This window comes from Cucurbita maxima, unplaced genomic scaffold (genome assembly GCF_002738345.1).
Source record: "Cucurbita maxima cultivar Rimu unplaced genomic scaffold, Cmax_1.0 Cma_Scf00001, whole genome shotgun sequence".
NCBI lineage: Eukaryota > Viridiplantae > Streptophyta > Magnoliopsida > Cucurbitales > Cucurbitaceae > Cucurbita > Cucurbita maxima.
This window is the reverse complement of record NW_019272017.1, coordinates 8,174,625-8,193,722: the sequence shown is the minus strand read 5'-3', so window position 1 is coordinate 8,193,722 and position 19,098 is coordinate 8,174,625. Positions and strand designations below refer to the sequence as shown.

At 36.2% G+C, this 19,098-nt stretch overlaps 4 protein-coding genes across 5 annotated transcripts; 3 read left to right on the top strand and 1 right to left on the bottom strand.

Annotated features, from left to right (window-relative positions):
* Positions 1-3,225: 3,225 nt before the first annotated feature.
* On the top strand, positions 3,226-5,959 carry LOC111493070 (protein NRT1/ PTR FAMILY 2.13-like). Its single transcript, XM_023142708.1, has 4 exons — positions 3,226-3,406; positions 3,486-3,703; positions 3,815-4,374; positions 5,041-5,959. Exons 1-4 carry the CDS (start codon positions 3,301-3,303, stop codon positions 5,918-5,920), a joined length of 1,764 nt encoding a protein of 587 aa, XP_022998476.1. The 5' UTR covers positions 3,226-3,300; the 3' UTR covers positions 5,921-5,959.
* A 1,396-nt stretch (positions 5,960-7,355) lies between these two features.
* On the top strand, positions 7,356-13,176 carry LOC111493736. 2 transcript variants are annotated; one of them, XM_023143681.1, is made up of 5 exons: positions 7,356-8,191; positions 8,301-8,473; positions 12,286-12,360; positions 12,477-12,913; positions 13,013-13,176. In XM_023143681.1, exons 1-4 carry the CDS (start codon positions 7,510-7,512, stop codon positions 12,870-12,872), a joined length of 1,326 nt encoding a protein of 441 aa, XP_022999449.1. In that variant the 5' UTR covers positions 7,356-7,509; the 3' UTR covers positions 12,873-12,913; positions 13,013-13,176. The 2 variants fall into 2 exon arrangements, with proteins under 2 accessions (XP_022999449.1, XP_022999368.1); XM_023143600.1 differs by having other exon boundaries at positions 12,477-13,176.
* Positions 13,177-14,714: 1,538 nt separating this feature from the next.
* Positions 14,715-15,525, top strand: LOC111494571 (thioredoxin H4-like). Its single transcript, XM_023144566.1, has 3 exons — positions 14,715-14,962; positions 15,052-15,174; positions 15,255-15,525. The coding sequence occupies exons 1-3, from the start codon at positions 14,825-14,827 to the stop codon at positions 15,387-15,389; spliced, it is 396 nt and encodes a 131-aa protein (XP_023000334.1). The 5' UTR covers positions 14,715-14,824; the 3' UTR covers positions 15,390-15,525.
* A 659-nt stretch (positions 15,526-16,184) lies between these two features.
* LOC111494096 (dnaJ homolog subfamily B member 4-like) lies at positions 16,185-18,622 on the bottom strand. Its single transcript, XM_023144027.1, has 2 exons — positions 17,773-18,622; positions 16,185-16,989 (listed from the first exon to the last, which is right to left on the bottom strand). Exons 1-2 carry the CDS (start codon positions 18,276-18,278, stop codon positions 16,548-16,550), a joined length of 948 nt encoding a protein of 315 aa, XP_022999795.1. The 5' UTR covers positions 18,279-18,622; the 3' UTR covers positions 16,185-16,547.
* Positions 18,623-19,098: the final 476 nt, after the last annotated feature.

The window sequence follows — 19,098 nt, the reverse complement described above, 5'->3', positions numbered from 1 at the left end:
TGTACCAAATTTTAATTGTTTGAGTTCTACGAGTAAAAATTTATTGATATATAAATAAAAAAATATATTTAACTAATTTAGAAAATAATTATAAGTTTTAATCAAGGGTTACTATCTTTATTCGTATGAGGCATTTTGAGAATGACATTTTGGGAAGGCAAACAAAGTCATGAGAGCTTATAGCACAGGTTCTATCGTGTAATGTTCTAATACCATAAGTTGTATGATGTTTTGTTCGAGACTCAAAATAAAGTTGATGTTTAAAAGAGGTAAGAAAAAAATGAGAAGAAAATATAGGTTTGGATAGTTATAACTTAAGAAGCCAAACAAATTGAAATGAGATTAAAAAAACGACAAGGAATTGAATTTATGGTTGAAATTTATGGAATAAAATCACTGACACGTAGGATTTGGAAAGTTTTGTGAATAGTGGGGCGGTGGAGTGGGCGAACCTATGTATGAAGGACAGGTGGAATGTTGTCATTACTGGTACAGCTGACACCTCCACTGCCACTGCTCGCATCTCCTTTTCTCATAGGTTCCTATTCGTTCATTTTGAAATACCCAAATTTCCACTCTTCAATTATTTTTTTTTATTTTTTATTTTTACAAATTAAATTTATACATTTATTTATTTATTTTGTTTTTTAAATTTCTCCGCGAAAAATGAAAATTATCAAATGATGAAATGATTACTAAATTGATCATCGTTTTTCACTTTTATTTCTCTATTTTCTGTGCATATAAATTCTAAAATAAGCTTTAATTTCTTTAATAATTAAAGTGCATTTCTCTATTTTTCCTAGTAGACGCGTTTTAAAATCTTGAGACGAAGCCCGAAAGAGAAAGTCTAAAGAGAACAATATCTGCTAACGGTGGATCTGGGTCGTTACAAATGGTATTAGAGCTAGGTTACCGGACAATGCCAGCCTTATCGCGGTTCCTCGAAAGGAGATAGACACGAGGCAGTGTGTCAGTCTTCTTGCTGTTCCCTAAAGGGTGGTAGACACAAGACGGTGTACTAATAAGGACGCTGGGTCCCAAAGAGGGGTAGATTTGGTGGTAATCCCACATCGATCGAACAATGTGTCAGCCTTCTTATTGTTCTCCAAAATGGGGTAGACACGAGGCAGTGTACCAGTAAAGACGCTTGGTCTCAAAGAGGGGTGGATTTGGTGATAATCCCACATTGATTGGAGAAAGAAATGAGTTCGAGGTAGACACGAGGCGGTGTGCCAGTAAGGATGTTGGGTCCCAAAGGGGGTAGATTTAGTGGTAGTTCTAGTAGACGCGTGTAGAAACCTTCTCTTAAACGCGTTTTAAAGCCTTGAGGTGAAGCCCGAAAGAAAAAGCCTAAAGAAGACAATATCTACTAGCAGTGGATATGGGTCTCCTAGACACGTTTTAAAGCCTTGAGGTGAAACCCGAAAAGAAAGCCCAAAAAAAATAATATCTACTAGCAGTGGATTTGAGTGGTTAAAAAATATAGGAATTAAATACAAAAATAAGAAAAATATAGACGAAAAATAAATATTAAAGTGGAGAGCCATTGTTATTTGGAATCATCCCACCACGTGAATGACTTGATGCAGTCACATCCACGTCTTTTTTATTTTGCATAACTTTTTAAAAAAAAATTAAAAATTAAATGATTATTCACATCACTACAATTATTAGCTTAAATTTCTCTTTTTCTCCAAATTTTACTTTAAAAAACTAAGTTCAAATCCTTAAAAATTTTAATATTATTTTCTATTATTTAAGAGTTAGATTTGATAGTTTGATGTCTTCCACGGTTAAAATTATTCTTTTTTTAGTTAAATTCAACTAAGTAAACAAAATTTATAATTATATTAATTTTAACTGTTATCCCAATTAAATTTGATATATAATTTCCAAATTTTTTTTTTTAGTTTTGTTGTTCACGTATGCTAAATAATTAGAAATGAGATGTGAGGGAGGCTAAAGAATGGTCGTCTTCAAGCTAAATTTGTGTACGTTACATATTTGTGTTTTTGGATCTATGACGCTGATTGTAGACTATAGTCTAGAGCAATTAGGCCCTAAATAAATTATTCTATAGTTTGACTTCGACTTAAATTTTAAATATTTAATTATTGAAAATAACTAATTCTATTTATAATGCGGGTAGACTGATGTGTGTTTATGGATTATATGTTTAATAACTATGGATTATATGTTTGTTAATTTATGAGTGGCATGGGCTCATTGTGGAAAATTTGGGACCCATGATCTAGAAAATTTCTCGAATTAGGTAGACACTCCCAATTGATGTTGGTGTGATGTTTGGTTGATTGAAAAAATATTAATGGAGATCCCTTTTTAATGATTTTTCTTTTATTATTTAATAAAAAAAACTTTTTAATGTTTTTAAATTATCGAAATCATCGTAATTAGTATGCATTCAAAATTAAAGTTATGCCTTTAATATTTAGTTCAAAAGGTATAGAAAAAAGAGTTCAATAACGAAGGTGAATCAACATTTGTAAATTTTAGATATATTTAGCGTTTTGTATCAATCATTTGTAAATTGAGACGGGTTGGAAAGTTTTTTTTTTTTTTTGACCGACCTGACATTTTGGATGGGTTAGGTTGGTAATTCAAGTAACACCGATAAATTTCACAACTCAATCAATCTAGCCCTTTATTTTCAAGTTGGGTTGGACGAGGTTCTTTTTTATTTTGAATTATTTAAAAAATCATACTATTTATAATTCAGGTTAAATTAATAACTAAAATCTCGTAAAATTCAAATATAAATATTCATAATTTAGAGTTAAATATTATTAATCTGTGTTAAGTTTGATTTTTTTACTCAAATAATAATAATAATAATAATAAAACCTAACCCAACTTCTTTTTCACTAATTTGAATGAATAATTCTCAAATTATATGAAGATTTGTATTAGAGAATTCTATGAAAACATAAAGATATATATATATATATATATATTTTTGATAGATGGTTCATGTGATATGGCGAGGAGGTGGCTTGTTCTTGTTGCATACGCAGTTGGCTTCTCCTCACTCAAACCTACACCACATTTTCTCTCTTTGTTTCTATCAATACCCATTTTATTTTCCCCTCCAGACATTAAAATTTTAAATTTCTCATACATTTCACTTTCAAAATTCTAATAATTTACTTTTATAGCATTTGTTCATATGCTCATTTCAAACGGTATGTACTATACTGCCGACTGCAGCGCCATCATTATATTCCTATATAAATTTAGCCACACCCCATTATTAAAAACAGCCCAAACCAGAGCGACACAATGGACGCCGAGCACCAAATCAAAGCTAATCCCAAGCTTTGTTTTTCCCCGCAGAACAAAGCTAAAAGAGAGCCCGGAGGATGGAAGAGCATGCCCTACATACTCGGTCGGAGTCTATGTCCTTCTTTTACTCGATGGGTTTTTCTTTGATGGGATAATTGTCTGATATTTTGGTGTACTTGCAGGCAATGAAACCTTTGAAAGGCTGGCTTCCATGGGGCTATTGGCTAACTTTATGGTGTATCTCACAAAAGTGTATCACATGGATCAGGTTTCTGCCACTAGCTTAATGGGTCTATGGACCGGCGTCACCAATTTCCTGCCCCTTCTCGGCGCCTTTCTCTCCGACGCTTATGCCGGCCGCTACTGGACTATCGCCGTTGCTTCCTTCTTTTCTTTCCTCGTAATCCTTCTCTAATTTTCATATAATAAATTTTGGAGTTTATCTTTTTGAAGATTCGGTTGGGGATATTTTATTATTTCTTTCATCTATCAATTCATAATCATTGAGCAGGGGATGACTTCCATGACTTTGACGGCGTGGCTGCCTCAGCTACATCCGCCGACGTGCAGCGGAGCGAATTGCGAAGGGCCGACGGCGTCCCAATTGGGGTTCTTAGTGATGAGTCTATGTTTGGTATCAATTGGTAGCGCCGGGATCAGGCCGTGTAGTATTCCGTTCGGGGTGGACCAATTTGACCCCACCACCGATAAAGGAAGGAAGGGAATAGCTAGTTTTTATAATTGGTACTATGCCACTTTCTCGGTGGTTTTGGTGTTTACTTTGACCATCGTTGTGTATATTCAAGATTCTGTTAGCTGGGTTTTGGGGTATGGCATACCCACAGTGCTTATGTTTTGTTCCATCGTTCTGTTCTTCATGGGGACTCATGTTTATGTGTTCATTAAGCCTGAAGGTAGCATCTTTACAGGGTTAGCTCAAGTCGCTGTTGCAGCCTACAAGAAGCGCCACCTTGAGCTTCCTTCTTTAGATGACCGGACGGCTTTCTATGACCCTCCTTTGGAACCTGCCTCGGTTGTCCTCTCCAAGCTGCCTCTCACCAACCAATTCAGGTCTCTTCCATACAAATTTAAATTAATAAAGACTTTAATGATATTGTACACTCCCCGCGTAAACTCTCGCAACTTTGCTTTAAACTTCCTCAAAAGATTTCGTACCAATGAAGATATATTTCCTCCCAATAATTTCCCACTCCAACAAAGTACACTATATTGAAGCCTATGAAACCCTTGAAAATCTCTCCTTAGTTGAGGTGGGACTCGTTTCACTGGAGTCATCGAATAAAGTACACTCTTTATTCGACATTTGAGTCACTTTTGACTACCATTTCAAGGGTTGTTATACCCTTCATTCAACATTTGAGTCACTCTTGACTACACCTTCGAAGGTCGTACACCATTTGTTCGACATTTGAGTCACTTTTGATTACACTTTTGAGGGTCTAACTTCGTTGTTCAACATTCGATGATTCTATTGACATAATTAAGTTAAGAGCATGACTCTGATACTATATTAAGAATCATAGATATCCACCTGGACTTTACTAAAAGGGTCTCGTACTAAAAGAGAGTATTCCTTATTTATAAATCCACTATGATTCCTTAAATTAGCAACATAGACGATATAGAACTCCCTTCCAACCATCGTGGATACGACCTCGGTGGTTAGTTTATTTGAAAATTTGTTAATGAAGTCTAGTGGGTTTGAAAAATTTGCAGTTTTCTGACCAAGGCAGCCATAGTTGTGGAGAAGGAGCTAAACCCAGATGGAACAAGGATAAACAAGTGGAATCTAAGCAGCATACAGCAAGTGGAAGAATTGAAATGCTTGGTGAGAGTTGGACCCATCTGGGTCACCGGAATCCTGAGCCTGACTCCAATTATTCAGCAAGCCACTTTCTCAATCTCCCAGGCTCTGCAAATGGACCGTCACATGGGACCCAACTTCCAAATGCCACCTGCTTCAATCATCGTCATATCCTTCCTCACAATCACGTTTTTCATCCCCCTCTACGACCAATTCCTCGTCCCCGCCTTTAGAAAATTCACCCAACACCCAAACGGCATAACAGAGCTCCAACGAATGGCGGTCGGGATAATCTTCGCCGTTCTGTCCATGATCGTCGCCGGAATAGTGGAGAAAGAGAGAAGAAACCGGGCGAATGGACCCAACGGCGGTTCAATAATGTCGGTGTTTTGGCTGACCCCGCAATTCTTCTTGATGGGGCTTTGTGAGGCATTCAATATAATCGGGCAGATCGAGTTCTTCAATAAGGAGTTTCCAGAGCATATGAGGACTATGGGCAACGCTTTCTCCTCCTGCTCCATTGCCTTGTCAAGCTATGTCAACACTGCCATGGTCCTAATTGTGCATCGAACCACCGGCAGCGGCGGCGCTCATGGGAAACCCGATTGGTTGACCAATGACCTGAACAAAGGCAGACTGGATTACTTTTACTACGTTGTTGCAGCAACAGCCTTTTTTAACTTTTTCTTTTTTATTTACTGCGCCAAGAATTACCATTACAAGGGTAAAGTATCCGACTCTCAACAGGATTTGGAACTTGTAATAGCCTCCGACAAAAAGCTGGATGTCTGAATTTCGTACTTAATAATTAATTCGTTACCCCACTTATTATTATACAAAATTATTATTGGAGTCCATGTTTCGTCCATTAAGGGGACGAAGATTATAGAAGTAGTTGATTTAAGATATTTTTTTAATAGCGAAGTAGTTGATAAGAAATCACTAGAACATAAGATTCAGAATATATTGTTGATATCTTAAGTAAGAGCATTTCAAATTACGTTGTTGATTGAATATCTCATTTAAAAAGATTTGTTTGAGATTCAAATTACTCCATAAGAAAAATAGATCATGTCAAATTTGAATGATTTTAAACATGTAGCCTAAACTATTTAAAATTGCAAAGAAAAGTTTGTTTTTTTTTACTACATTTCCAAGTCATGACTTTTTTTTAGTGATTAGAAGATTCAAAACGAAGACTTATAATTCATGAGAAATTACAATATTTTGTGAGAATTTGAATAACATTTTCTTTCACGCACGGGACCACGCACCTTCAATCATGCTAATGAGGAGAACAATTGGCCAATGCCTTCCTCTCGATCATTGCTACCTGTGCGAAAACTTTGGTGGCCATAATTGTACACAGTATCAACTGTCAGCCTTGGAAAGTCTGATTTGGCCACACACGTTGGAAAGTTGACAATCACTGCTATATTTGCTTATTCAACTGGTTTTTGCTGGTGTTATGTGGTAGTCATTGTCGGTACGAGAAAGCTGTTAGAGTTTATGTGGACAAGGTTGCATGGATGGCGTTGATTCCAAATAAATTGGCTGTTGGGGGAAATTTGACATACTTTAATGCCCCAATTCAAACAATGCCTCTCAAATAGAGAATTGTCGAGTTTGTTCAACACATTTCGTCAAACTATAGCTGAGTAGCAAAGTTAGGCCTGAGCATAAAATTTCTCCTATAGTTATTGGAGAGTTCTCGTCGTGAATGTGATCTTTGTACTACGTGGTTGAAACAATTTGAGTTGGAAAAAGATATCAACTTGCCCTGCTCGACTTTAGTCTTAGTCATATGGCATGCATGCAGGAGCCTAATTATATATATGAACAACTAAATTTACTAATTTGTTGGACTTAGGATCAAATTTTATATTAAAATATTTTCGATGAAAAAAATATTTAAAAAATTTAAACGGTATATTGGTATAAAATGAATATCGGGACCTTTAAAATAATAAATTTAGTGATATATAAATTAAAATTAAAAAAAATTGAAATTAAAATGATAATGGGTAAGTTATTATTATTATTATTATTTTATATAGAAAAGGTCGGTTTACTTAATTATATATTGAATTTCGAATAATAATAACAATAATAATAATAAAGGAAGAAAAAAAACAAAAAGAAGTTTGGCCCAATTGTAGTGGATCGAAGAGAGCCCAGGGATAGGCCTTAACCCTCTCTCTTGTATCTCTCTTAAATTGAGTCTCCATCCCTCCCGCCTCCTCCTCTTTCCCCAATCGCATTCTCTTTACACTTACAGAAACCTTTCAAAACCCTCGGTCTACTGTCCCTCCCATCACCACTGATTCTTGGTGGTGCTCCGACGATTGCCCTCTTTACCACCGCCTTCGCCGGACTAAACAATGGCGGCTGCAGCTTCCTCTGATGTTTCCGATGGACCAGTCCTCAGCCTCATCAACAAGCGTCTCCGCGCCCTTCGCAAGAAGCACAATCGCATCATTCTGATGGAGGAGGCAATTTCTCAGGGAAAGCCCATTAACAAGGAGCAAGAGGACGTCCTTCGCTCTAAGCCTTCCGTCACCGCTCTCATCGATGAGCTTGAAAAGCTTCGTCAACCGCTATCGTCGGCTGTCTCTGAGGAAATTAACTTGGCCGTTCAACGCCAGCAGGCGAGTGTCTCCTCTCAGCCCGTTGTAACCGATGATTCGCCTTCGGAGGTTACGGATGACAAACCGAGTGGCGAGAAAGACCAGTCCGAACACGCTGTGGTCGAGGACCTTCTAAACCTCCTTTATTTTGGCTCTTTGTTTGACGTCAAATCTCAAAGCGATTTTACTTCTACGATGCTTACGAGAACGCACGAAAGAAGTTGCTGCATCACCTACGATTATGTCACCGACGATGCTACCGATCTTCTTGCCGAGAGGGATTTGGATTTGATATCGACGATGAGCGGCCTATTGGTCTCTCGTCCCGTAGATTCGAATTTGCCGCATAAGAATGCATTGGAGCGTTGCATCGAGCACGCTAAACTCTGGCTCACGAAGGCTGATCAGCCTATTGAGCCCAACACGGACGTTACTTGTATTGTTTTTTCCCTTATTTCTACTCGATTTATTTATCGCTAGTTTTGTTCGTTTAATTTCGTTCTTTCCTTTTAGATGTTCTGTTGACTTGTAATACAACTTTGTAGATGCAAACTTGAGGGAGAGGCTGCACAAGATCATGGCGTCAGATTACTTCACTACCACACCTGAGATAAAAGGTCCTGTTGAGGTAGCTGCTGTTGCTGCAGGAAACTATGCCAATTTCCAGGTTCCGGTGGCTGTCCATGAAGAAGAATCAGATGAAAAGTTTCAACATACGGTATTATTGGATTCTCATACCATATGATATTATTCATCTGTTACATGATCTCTTTTAAATGAATGTCAAGTAATTCTTCTAAGCAATTTGTTTCATCCGTCGTGCAGTGCTTTTCATTAACTTAATGCCTTTCATCAAACTCTCTTTTAAAATTGCAGTTAGAATAGGAATGAAAATTCTTTTAAAAAAGAGAGAATGACCTTTTCCTGTAGGAGTTTGATCAAGATGAGAAACCTTTCTGTTGATTTGTGGAGCTTGGAAACCTTTACATACATTGGTTACTATGGTGGGAGCTTCCCTTCATACTAGTTGAAGTCTCCTAATCTTCCTCCTTGCACTCTTCCAGCATTTTCTAAATATGTCCCTTTTTCAATGCTTTATAGCTTATACCATTTTGGCAAATTAGCTGATTTTCATGGTATCTTTTCTCAAAGATGGCAAAAGTTTACAAGCTTGAGTAAGAAGTAAAGGCTTTCTTTGACACAAAGGACAACGATTAGTGATCAACCTAACTTCTTGACTGTTTCTTCCTGCCTCGAAAAACAAATAACTGTCTTACTGAGGTTGACATAACAAAGACTTTGGAGGAAGTGTATGTGTTTTTCCCCTTATTTTGTACTTCCTTCTTGTTTAGACATGGGCTATTTGACCTTGTCTTGTCCAAAGCCTGCTTAGAAGGATTCTTGCCGATTTGTTACCCATCAGCTGAAGAAAACAGAACCACCATCAACCATGGGAGGAGGTATTTGGTAATTTAAAAATAAGAAATTGCTCGGATTTACTTCAAAGTGAAGGGTAAGAATTTGAACTTTTGACCTCATGGAAATGAGTCAAACGCCTTAATGACTAAGCTATGCACATGTTGGAAAACCTTTGAAGGGGTAGGGATTTGAGCCATGTCTATGAGTTTGAAGAAACTACTAGAGGAGAAAGCTTTATGGAGATTTGCTATTGAGACCTAATTAGCCACTTCTCATTTTTGTTCACTCTTAAACTTCCATTTCTTGCTCATCACAAGGCCCTTGAAGGTGTTTTCCATGCACAAAGGCCTCATTAATTTTGATGTTAAATCATTCGTTGTAAAGCTTAATCAGTAGTGATCTAAAGGTCTTGTACCTATGCTTGGGAAAATTTGTGCTTGAGCGAGGCCAATGCTTGCTTTTTGAGATCTTCCTTAATTCTTCTCAATATTCAATTATAGAGCCTCCTTATCCTAGATATTTGTAGTCCTCTAATCAACTCTTAGAAATCTAGGCATAAGAAGAAACTTTAAGGAAGATGAATTTGTTGAATTCGCCTTCCTATCTCGCTTTCTTTTTTATTTCTGGCCAAACAACCACATTTGATCATTGGACTCAGCATTCAGATCCCCGTGGCAGCTTGGCTGTAGGCTTCCTCCTTAAAGATTTAGTCAGCCACAGCTCCCTGTCTTTGTGCTTTTTCCTTAGGGCGGTTCAGTCTTTGCAAGAAAGATCAGAAACTCAAAGTCGGCCCTTGCTTGCTCATTTACTGGTGGTTTCTTTAACTTTATACTCCACCTTCAATTGGCACATGGCCTTCCCGAAAGACAACAATAGGCTAACACATGATTTTTGCAGAAGTTGGACCCTTCAGTTTAAGAGATTTGTCGGTAAAGAGGTACAATAGAATCTTCAACAACAAGAATAAGTTGTTTAGTTGGGTTATAGATTTATTACCATTTGTGGCTCCTTTTTGGCTTAAACTCTCGTTTGCTTCCATTTTAGAACTTTGTAGCTTAAGCACTATTTTAGGCAATTGGAAGAGCCTTTTACATCTCCTTTGTATTTTAGCCTGGCTTATGGTATTCTGCCCATCCTTCAAAATTTCATATTGTTTCTTATTAAAATAAATGTTAAATATATGTCTTAGTCCCTAATGTTTGAGTTCTTGTTGCTTTTTTTATTTAAAGAAACTAATAAATTCACTTATGTTTTAATGTTTTTCAATCATTACCCTTCTCTTTGGTGGATATTTTGGTTGCTAATAAATTTACATGATATCATATTTAGCGAGTTGTTAGAAATTTAAAGGAAGAATTAGGCCACCTAAGACTAAGGGAAGATTGATTATGCAGACAAAATTTATTAGTTCTTTTTTTACATTAAAAAAAAAAACTAATAAATTTGGTCACGTATGTTTTAATGTTTTTCAATCATTACCCTTCTCTTTGGTGGATGTTAAAATTTGGTTGATAATAAATTTACTGTAAATGATATCTAGTGAGTTGTTAGAAATTTTAAGGAAGAACTAGGCAACCTAAGACTAAGAGAAGAATGATTATGCAAACTTAGACATTTGGAGAAAAAATTAGAAACTTTCCTCCCTTAAGTGGCCTAATTCTTACTTTAAGTTTGCTTAAACTCACCAAATATCATACCATGTAAACTTTACATCAATTGATTTTTGCATTCACTAATGTTGAAGTTTTAATTGAAAACTAAATTGAAAAAACATTCATACATCAGGGTGAAAATAAACATATGCTACATATAGGATGTTCACAATTTCAAATTTATTGGGTGTTTGGCTGACACATTATACAATTATTCAGTGGCCATAAGTTCAAAGAAAAGCAAGAAATTCTATGGCTGAATGCAGTTAGCTGTAGCTTGAGTCTATGTTTTGAGATGATTAACTGGATCATTAAGAAGAAAAAAGGATAGTGGTGGAAGGATGTGATGTTGTATTATTGTATAAGTAGGTTTTAGGAAGTTAGGTTATCCATTAGTTGGTTGGCAATTCGTTGTCATTTGTAATTTAGTAACTTGTTTTTCCTATTCTTTTGACCGTTGAAGGTTGTTAGGAGCTGGTATAAAAGCCAGCCCTTCTGTTAACTTCTATTTAATTTTTTTGGATATAAGAAAAGTTACTTTTGTGGTTGATGCTTCATATATTGCATTTTTATAAGCTCTAAATATATTAACTAGCTTGCCTTATTTTGAGATTTTGCAATAACAACGTTTTTCTATCTCAGGATTTCCGTTCTATCAATGAAATGAAAAAAAAAAAAAAAAAAATCAACGTTTCTCCTTAAAAAATGTTTCAAGTATAGGGGAATGTTGATTTTGTATTATAATTTCTTACCAAATCAATGAAAATATATAGACATCAGATGCCTAAATCTTATACATTAAGTGTTCTGAGGAATCTTTTTTTCTTTTGTCTTTTTTTGTTGTTTGTATTAGACCACTCAACTGTTTTAGCTTGTTGCATTGTGCTGAGTGTTCAACCATCTTCATAAATGCTATTGAAACTTTTCCCAAGGAAATAGTACGATGTTTTGTTTCCGTTTGTTAATCGCAATCCCTGTAGGATGCCTTCAGCATTAAATCATTGGGTGGGGGTTAATGTTCTTTCTGGATAGGAAAGAAGAGAGACCGTAGTTTAGCCTTCTCCTTTTCCTCTGGGATTTGAGTTTTTTTTTTATCCCTTGTTTGATCATAGAAAATTACATGCTTGGCTTTGTCGGAAAACTACCGATTCAAAAGTACATCTTTATTTTGTCAATAGCCTTGGGAAAAAGATTGTCACAATGTCTCTCCTCTGGATTCATTCTTTTCTGCCAACTTTTCTCATCTGAATTCTTAAGTTGCTTAAGTAATGGAGTAATTTGATTTATTAGTGGTTGAGTTTGCTGCTTTATAGCAATGAGCAATTGATGAAGTACCTCAAACCTAGGGTTCAGTTGTTTGAAATTATTATTGAAGTTTTTTTTACCTTCAATTTTTTTGTTTATTTGTGTTACTGTTACAAAATTTGAAAATAATATTGTATAACTCCTTAATTTGTAGGATGTTGATGTGGGAGACTTGCAAGGAGATGATATCAGTGATGGTCAACCTGGTTCTGTTGACGAGATGCCCCGGGTATGCCCCAGTTTTGTTAATCTTTCTGTAGTACTTCATTCTCTATATAGCCGACCCCTTGTTTTATTGTACTTTTTGGGTGTCTTTATTTGAATATGGAGACTTCTGCTTTGCAGGATGTGCAAGAAACTGGAAATTCTTCTGAACTCGTCACACAGCAAGAAGTGAGACCAGAAGAAGAATTTGAGCAGAAACATGCGGACGGAGATGCAAAAGATCAGCAGTATGTTCCTCGAAGGGGCTATATGAACCAAAGAGGTGGCCGTGGAGTTGGTGGCCGAAGAGGATATTCTAATGGTCGTGGAGGTCGAGGCGATGGAAGGGGAGGAGGATCCTACCAGAATGGACGCAGCCGATATTATGACCAGTCAGGAAACTATTATCAGAGGAACTACTACAATGGTCGAGGAAGAGGTGGGAGGGGCGGTGGCCAATCTTACAACAGTCATGGTTCAGCCCAAGGCGCTCCCAACTCTAACTCTAACTCTGCAAGTGTTGGCGTGGCTTTGTGATGACGGTATTGATATGTCCTCGGAGTGTTTCTCAGAAGTGGGTGGGTGATGCGAATGTTTGTTGCTTTTCATTATTCTCTCTCTCCATCTATGGACATTGGTCCTCGTTGAATTCACCATCCTACATCTTGTTTTTGTAGCTAGTTTTGATGGATCCAATGGAACCTGTGTACAAAAGGGCAGATATTGCCAAACCGTTTGATCCTAAGTTATTTTGTGGACACGAGTTGCCGATGTTTAGACGCGTATGTTAAGGTATGATATGGTTTTCTCGTTTTCTTATCAAGTGTTCTTAGTCCTTAAATAACATACGAATCTAGACTCGTTGAATAACTTCACTGAATCAGTTTGGAAAAGCTTGTTCCCTCTGATGTAGTGTAACTTGGTGCTAATTGAACTGAAATTCTGTCTAGAGGAATTTCCATTGGTAGTAGTGTGTTTAGTGTTGAGTGCACTGAACTTCTCTCTAACTTCAGTTTTCTTTTACCACAAGGATTTTTAAGTTCATTCCTCCGATGAGAATTAAAATCACATAATTCCATTCACCCATTTCATTTCTCTTCCCATCTTTCTAGTTGTTTGAATCTCCAATTAGGTTAAGATTTTCATAATTGCATTTAGGCATTTCTATAACTTTGATTTGATTGTTTTATCAATAAATCAATTGATTCATAAACAACATTCAACATTTGTTGATTTTTTCAAAAAAAAAAAAATCCTAAATTTTGTACACATTGAAAATATGGACGCCTTTCAGTTGTCAAGTTTATTCCATTTCCACAATTTGTTAGGAAGGTTCCCAAAAATATTCTAACTTCCATTATTATTTGTATTTGTAATGCAACTAGGAAGTGTGATGCCCTTTTCAGAAAAAATTGCGTTTGTTTTAATGTTACATGATCAGAATGTTCGAGAGTAAAGGATGTGCGCATAAATGCAAAACAGACCTAATTTCATCTCTAAAGAGGGCCTATTACCTCTACAGCGAATTCAAACCTCTCGAATTTTCATATTAAAAATGCTACTTTAAAAGTATTTATTTAGTAATGTAAACTTTATTAATACACTTATTTTAAATTTAGTCTTAAAAATTTCTCTATATATATATTTTATTTAGTTCACTTTACTGTTTTCACAGAGTTTATATTTAATAAACTGATTAATTTTGAAATATTTTAATTTATCAGAAATTTAATAAACTCAAAATTAAAATTTATTATTATAATATTCTATTATATCAACCTTTTTATGTAACGAACAACAATTTTACATTATTCGAACAATCATCATTTATTCTCCACCTTCGATTGTCCATATAAAAAGCAAAAAGCTAAACGAAAAAAAAAATAAAAAAATCCTCCATTTATTTTAAGTTCGTGTTTGTAATTTTGGCAATTTAATTTTTTCTTTCCTTTTCGGGGATTTATCTCCTTTTTTTTTTTTTTTTTCTTTTCCTTTTTATCCATCAATTTTGGAGATTTCAAATGGCTAATAGATGCAGTTGAAAAAGTAAAAGAGAATAAATTACAATAAATTAAAATAAATGTGTGATTATGTTGGGATGAGTGAGATAAATTCATTATATTTAATTTTTTGAAAAGTATATGTATAATTAATTATGGTAGAAGTTTATATAATTTTATTAAATTTATTTACATAAAAATAATAATTAAGATTGTTGGCTAAATAAATAAAAAATCCTAAAATTTTAAAAAATAACTTAAAACTTAATTGAATAAAAGCAAAATGACTTCCAACCATTAATTATTTAAAGTCCGATCACAATCAAATAAAAATATTATTTATTTATAGGAATCATATTTTTTCTTCTCTTTATATAAAGCTGATCATCAGCCACGTCTTGAAAGCTGTGTATTCGAACAAGATTTCTATCTTAGAAGAGGCTCAAACAAAGATCTGAGTTCAAAACTTGAAGCTTCAATTTCAAAGAAATGGGAGCAAGCTTTACAATCCCACGTTCAAAATCTTCCAATGCAACATTACAAGCCATGGCTCCCACCATTGTGAAGTGCCACAACAAAGCAGAGTGGACAGCTCGTTTGGAAGCTACAAGGGAAACAAACAAGCTTGTAAGTTTCATACCAACTCATTATCCCAACATATATAGGGATGCATACGCTTTGGGTTTGTGATTTCTTGTGCTGCTGGTTTGGTATAGATGGTGATTGACTTCACTGCTGCATGGTGTGGACCTTGTCGACAAATGGAGCCGACCATCGAGAAGTTTGCTTTGAGGTTCAAGGATGTCGAGTTCGTCAAAATCGACGTCGATGAGTTGATGGTATGAGCTTTCAATCTTGTTTTGATTCAGTGGATGAGTTTGAACGTGACTGACTGTGTTGAAAAAATGGATGACAACAGGATGTTGCAAAGGAATATGGAGTGGATGCAATGCCAACATTCATACTGATTAAGAAGGGGAAGGTAGTTGATAAGGTGATCGGAGTCAGGAGGGAGGACCTGCAGAAGAAGATTGAGAATCATAGTAAATATTGATGGATGCTCCTCTTGAAGCTTCTCAATAAGCCAGGAAGAACTAGTGCTATAGAACAAACTAAAATGGTGTTTATTTTATTATTCCAGCCCTTCTCACTTCTGATATTAAAAAAAGAAAGAAAATATTGTCCAATCTCTCTGTCTTTCTCTTCCTCTGCACAAATTACACACAAAGTATTGTAACGTTTCAAGTACACCACTAGAAGATATTGTCCTCTTTAGACAAACGTGTCAGCTAGGGAGAGGTAAGCCCATCGCTGGTAGATATTATCCTTTTTGAGCAAACACGTCTGCTAGAGAGAGGTTTCCACACATTTATAAACAATGCTTTGTTCTCCTTTCCAACTGATGTGGGATCTCACAATCCTCCCCTCTCCCCCCTCCTTTTCAGAGCCCAACGTCCTTATTGACACTCGTTCCCCTCTCCAATCGATGTGGGATCTCATAATCCAACTCCCTTCGGACCAAACATCCTTGCTAGCACACCACCTCGTGTCTACCCCCATTGGAGCTCAACCTCCTCGTTGACACATCGTTTGGTTTCTAGCTCTAGTACCATTTGTAACAGCTCAAGCCTACCGCTAGCCGATATTGTCCTCTTTGGACTTTCTCTTTTAGGTTTCCTCTCAAGGTTTTTAAAAAGTGTTTTCTAGGGAGAGGTTTCCACACCCTAATAAAGAATGTTTCATTCACCTCTCCAACTGAGGTGGAATCACAAGTACATAACAAAAGTACCGGTAGCCCAGCCATGTGAAAGTCGAGAAGATTTTGGTAATGCTAGAAAATTTTAGAAGATAAGAAAAGGGACAATTGCATAACTTATTCAACACCAGTGGACGCAAAGAATGCACCAAATTCAAAGCTAATAACATACAAATAATCTTACATTAACTTCCCGTAAAAATGTGTGATCACATAATGCAACATTATTATAATAAAATCAAAGTAACTTTTGGCTACACGGGCAGTGGATGAAGAATGCCAGATTTCTCTTCCTAAATCATATTTCCAGGAATCAATCAAACAGTTCTTCAAAATCCTAGTATGCACAATTCTCCTTTCCGGAGATTAAGACAGGTATTTACATGTTTTTGTGCTCTCATTATCGATCCACGGTGTAGAAGGTTCGTCGTGGTGGCTGCTCCAGAACGCAACTTCTTAATCAAAACCACCCAAAGCCCTTCTTAGATCAGATTTCTGTTCAAAAGTAAGCATTGATGGGAAAATGATATCAAACTTGATCCTTAGGTTCCCCTTCTTGTTTGGTTCTTTAGAGATGGGCATTCCTTCATTCTGGATCACTACCTCGTAACCGGGTTTGACAATATCAGTTACAGAAGTGAGATTTCTTCCATCCAAAGTTGTAACGTTCAATGTCTTTCCAGTGAGTGCTTCTAATAGAGATATTTTCTGATTGATTACCAAATCATTACCATCCCTCTCAAATACAGGATGAGGTTTCTCATCGATGATAAATATAAGATCAGCAGGAGAAACTCCAGGTTCTTGATTGCCTTTCTCAGGGAAAGTGACTTTTGTCCCCTTCTTCCAACCAGGTTTAATATCTATTTTTAACACTTCATCAACAGTTTTTGGCTTCCTACAAAACAAGTTCCTTGAATAAGCCTAAATTGAGGAGGAAAAAGTGAAGAAGAAAATGAAAGAACATTGAAGATACAATGAGATCAATGAAATAAGGTGTCAATTGTGAGCTTGATTGCAATGTGATGCAAGAAAGAAAGAACAAACTTAAGTTCATCTAATCCAAATCAATATTGCTTTCCAATTCAGCAATAAAAGCATACTTATTACTCCTAAATAACAGAAGATATCATTATAGATGCTTTAGTCAGCTGGAAGTTATAAAAAAGAGCAGCCTTGTGGTTATTGAAGGTAGAAGCACAAAGTCCTTTCCTGATCATAAACATAATGTCAGAGTATAATGTTCAAAACATCATAATCTACCCATTGTCTTTCTGCAATACATGCACAACCATCCAATTAGCTACACAAGTAGGCTTCACAGCTTAGGTAGATAAGAGTTCGAAATAATATGCAATTCTATTCAGAGTTGCACACCACTGGTTCATAATTGTTCATCCTGTCGCCTTTCTATCAATGGTAAAAGTAGAACAGAAGGAATCATTTGCCATGTAAAGGGATATCAATATCCTGATAATCCAAGGCAGCTCAGCCAGGAAAAAGGAATAATATTTTCCTCTACATCTCCACCCCTTAAGTTTTTACAGCATCAAAGATCACTACTAGTAACCCATGGACATTCATCGACACCATTCGATGCAATCGAAACAAATTAGAGCTATAAGCATTTAACGTTTTGTTTCAACAAAAACAGAGAAAGTAAACAAGGGATTTTACTTACCCAAAATCATCGGGGACAGTGCGGGAAATCCTCATCTTTCTTCGCGAACCCTTGTAAATCTCCTCCAAGCTACACATTAACTTGCTCTCAATTGGCGGTGCTTTCCTATTCGATTTCTTCCCAGCCTCCGCCTTCCCATTCCTAAACAAACTCTCTCTCTTAAACCCTCCGCTCTTAGCACTCCCAGCTCCGCCGAAAAACTCGGCAAAAATGTCATCGGCATCGCGAGGGAAATAAGAAAAAGAGGGATTGGAATCGGGCGGAGGAACAAAATCGGCGGAATTGAGAGCCTCCTCACCGTAGAGATCGTAGATCTGACGCTTCTTAGCGTCGCTTAAAACATCATAAGCCTCAGAGATCTGCTTGAACTTTGCCTCCGCCTCTTTCTTGTTGGAAGGATTCTTATCAGGATGCCATTTCATAGCCAAGCTCTTGTAGGACCTCTTCAGGTCCTCTTCATTGGCATTTCTGTTCACCTTCAACACATTGTAGTAGTCCACCCCCATCAAACAGCTACGATTCTGCAACTCCTGTATCTCTCACAGCCTCGAAATGACGATTGTTCTACCGAAATCCCTGAGAGCCCAAAATTTCTTCGAATTGACTTCAGTTCTGGAAGCAAAGTTGAAGAAGAAGTGGAAAATCCGGGGGGAAACGGCCGTTGTACTGATCAGAAAATTGAGTGGCTGATTAATGGCTCTAATCGCGCATTTTTTAATAATATATATTTATTGTCAAATTTGCCTCCACCTGCTACCGTAACAGCTCGGTGACAGAATCTTGCGTGAATGACAACCGTGAATGGAGGACGCGATTTTCCTTATCCACGTGAGTGTCATCCCTCACCGGCCACCCCTCTCCTTTTGAATTGTCGGGCAACATAATGTTTAATGCAATTATTGATTTATTTATTTATTTTATTATATAATCTCTATTATTTGAAAGTTAGGTTTTTCTAATTAATTTAATTAATTTAAACCATCCATTATTAGTTGGTCTCATCAATATATATTTTGAGATTAATTCAAAATTATCATATTAAATACAAGAGTTTAATATAAATATTTTTGTATTTAAATACTTGTAAAATCATCAAATAGTGCAAAAGGTTCATTTATAAATCCTAATAAAATATTAAAGTGAGTTTGTTGGCATATGTTACTATTTAATTTTATCTATTTCGTCTTTAAAAAAATTCAGTAAATTAACAAATTGTGGAAAAAAAGGCCATTTAATTAAAAAAAAGAAAATATTTGATTAAGGTGACAGGCATGTGAGTTTATCACAAAGCACTACCAAACTATGGAACGTGCAGTCAAGTAGCGA

Excerpts from the sequence above, each read along its gene's own strand:
- LOC111493070 (XM_023142708.1), top strand. The coding sequence starts at position 3,301 with ATGGACGCCGAGCACCAAATCAAAGCTAATCCCAAGCTTTGTTTTTCC. Across the intron at positions 3,407-3,485 it reads GAGCATGCCCTACATACTCG|GCAATGAAACCTTTGAAAGG; the intron begins GTCGGAGTCTAT and ends GTGTACTTGCAG. Across the intron at positions 3,704-3,814 it reads CTTCCTTCTTTTCTTTCCTC|GGGATGACTTCCATGACTTT; the intron begins GTAATCCTTCTC and ends ATCATTGAGCAG.
- LOC111493736 (XM_023143681.1), top strand. The coding sequence starts at position 7,510 with ATGGCGGCTGCAGCTTCCTCTGATGTTTCCGATGGACCAGTCCTCAGC. Across the intron at positions 8,192-8,300 it reads GCCCAACACGGACGTTACTT|ATGCAAACTTGAGGGAGAGG; the intron begins GTATTGTTTTTT and ends ACAACTTTGTAG. Across the intron at positions 12,361-12,476 it reads CTGTTGACGAGATGCCCCGG|GATGTGCAAGAAACTGGAAA; the intron begins GTATGCCCCAGT and ends TCTGCTTTGCAG.
- LOC111494571 (XM_023144566.1), top strand. The coding sequence starts at position 14,825 with ATGGGAGCAAGCTTTACAATCCCACGTTCAAAATCTTCCAATGCAACA. Across the intron at positions 14,963-15,051 it reads CAAGGGAAACAAACAAGCTT|ATGGTGATTGACTTCACTGC; the intron begins GTAAGTTTCATA and ends GGTTTGGTATAG. Across the intron at positions 15,175-15,254 it reads TCGACGTCGATGAGTTGATG|GATGTTGCAAAGGAATATGG; the intron begins GTATGAGCTTTC and ends GGATGACAACAG.
- LOC111494096 (XM_023144027.1), bottom strand. The coding sequence starts at position 18,278 with ATGGGGGTGGACTACTACAATGTGTTGAAGGTGAACAGAAATGCCAAT. Across the intron at positions 16,990-17,772 it reads ACTGTCCCCGATGATTTTGG|GAAGCCAAAAACTGTTGATG; the intron begins GTAAGTAAAATC and ends CTTGTTTTGTAG.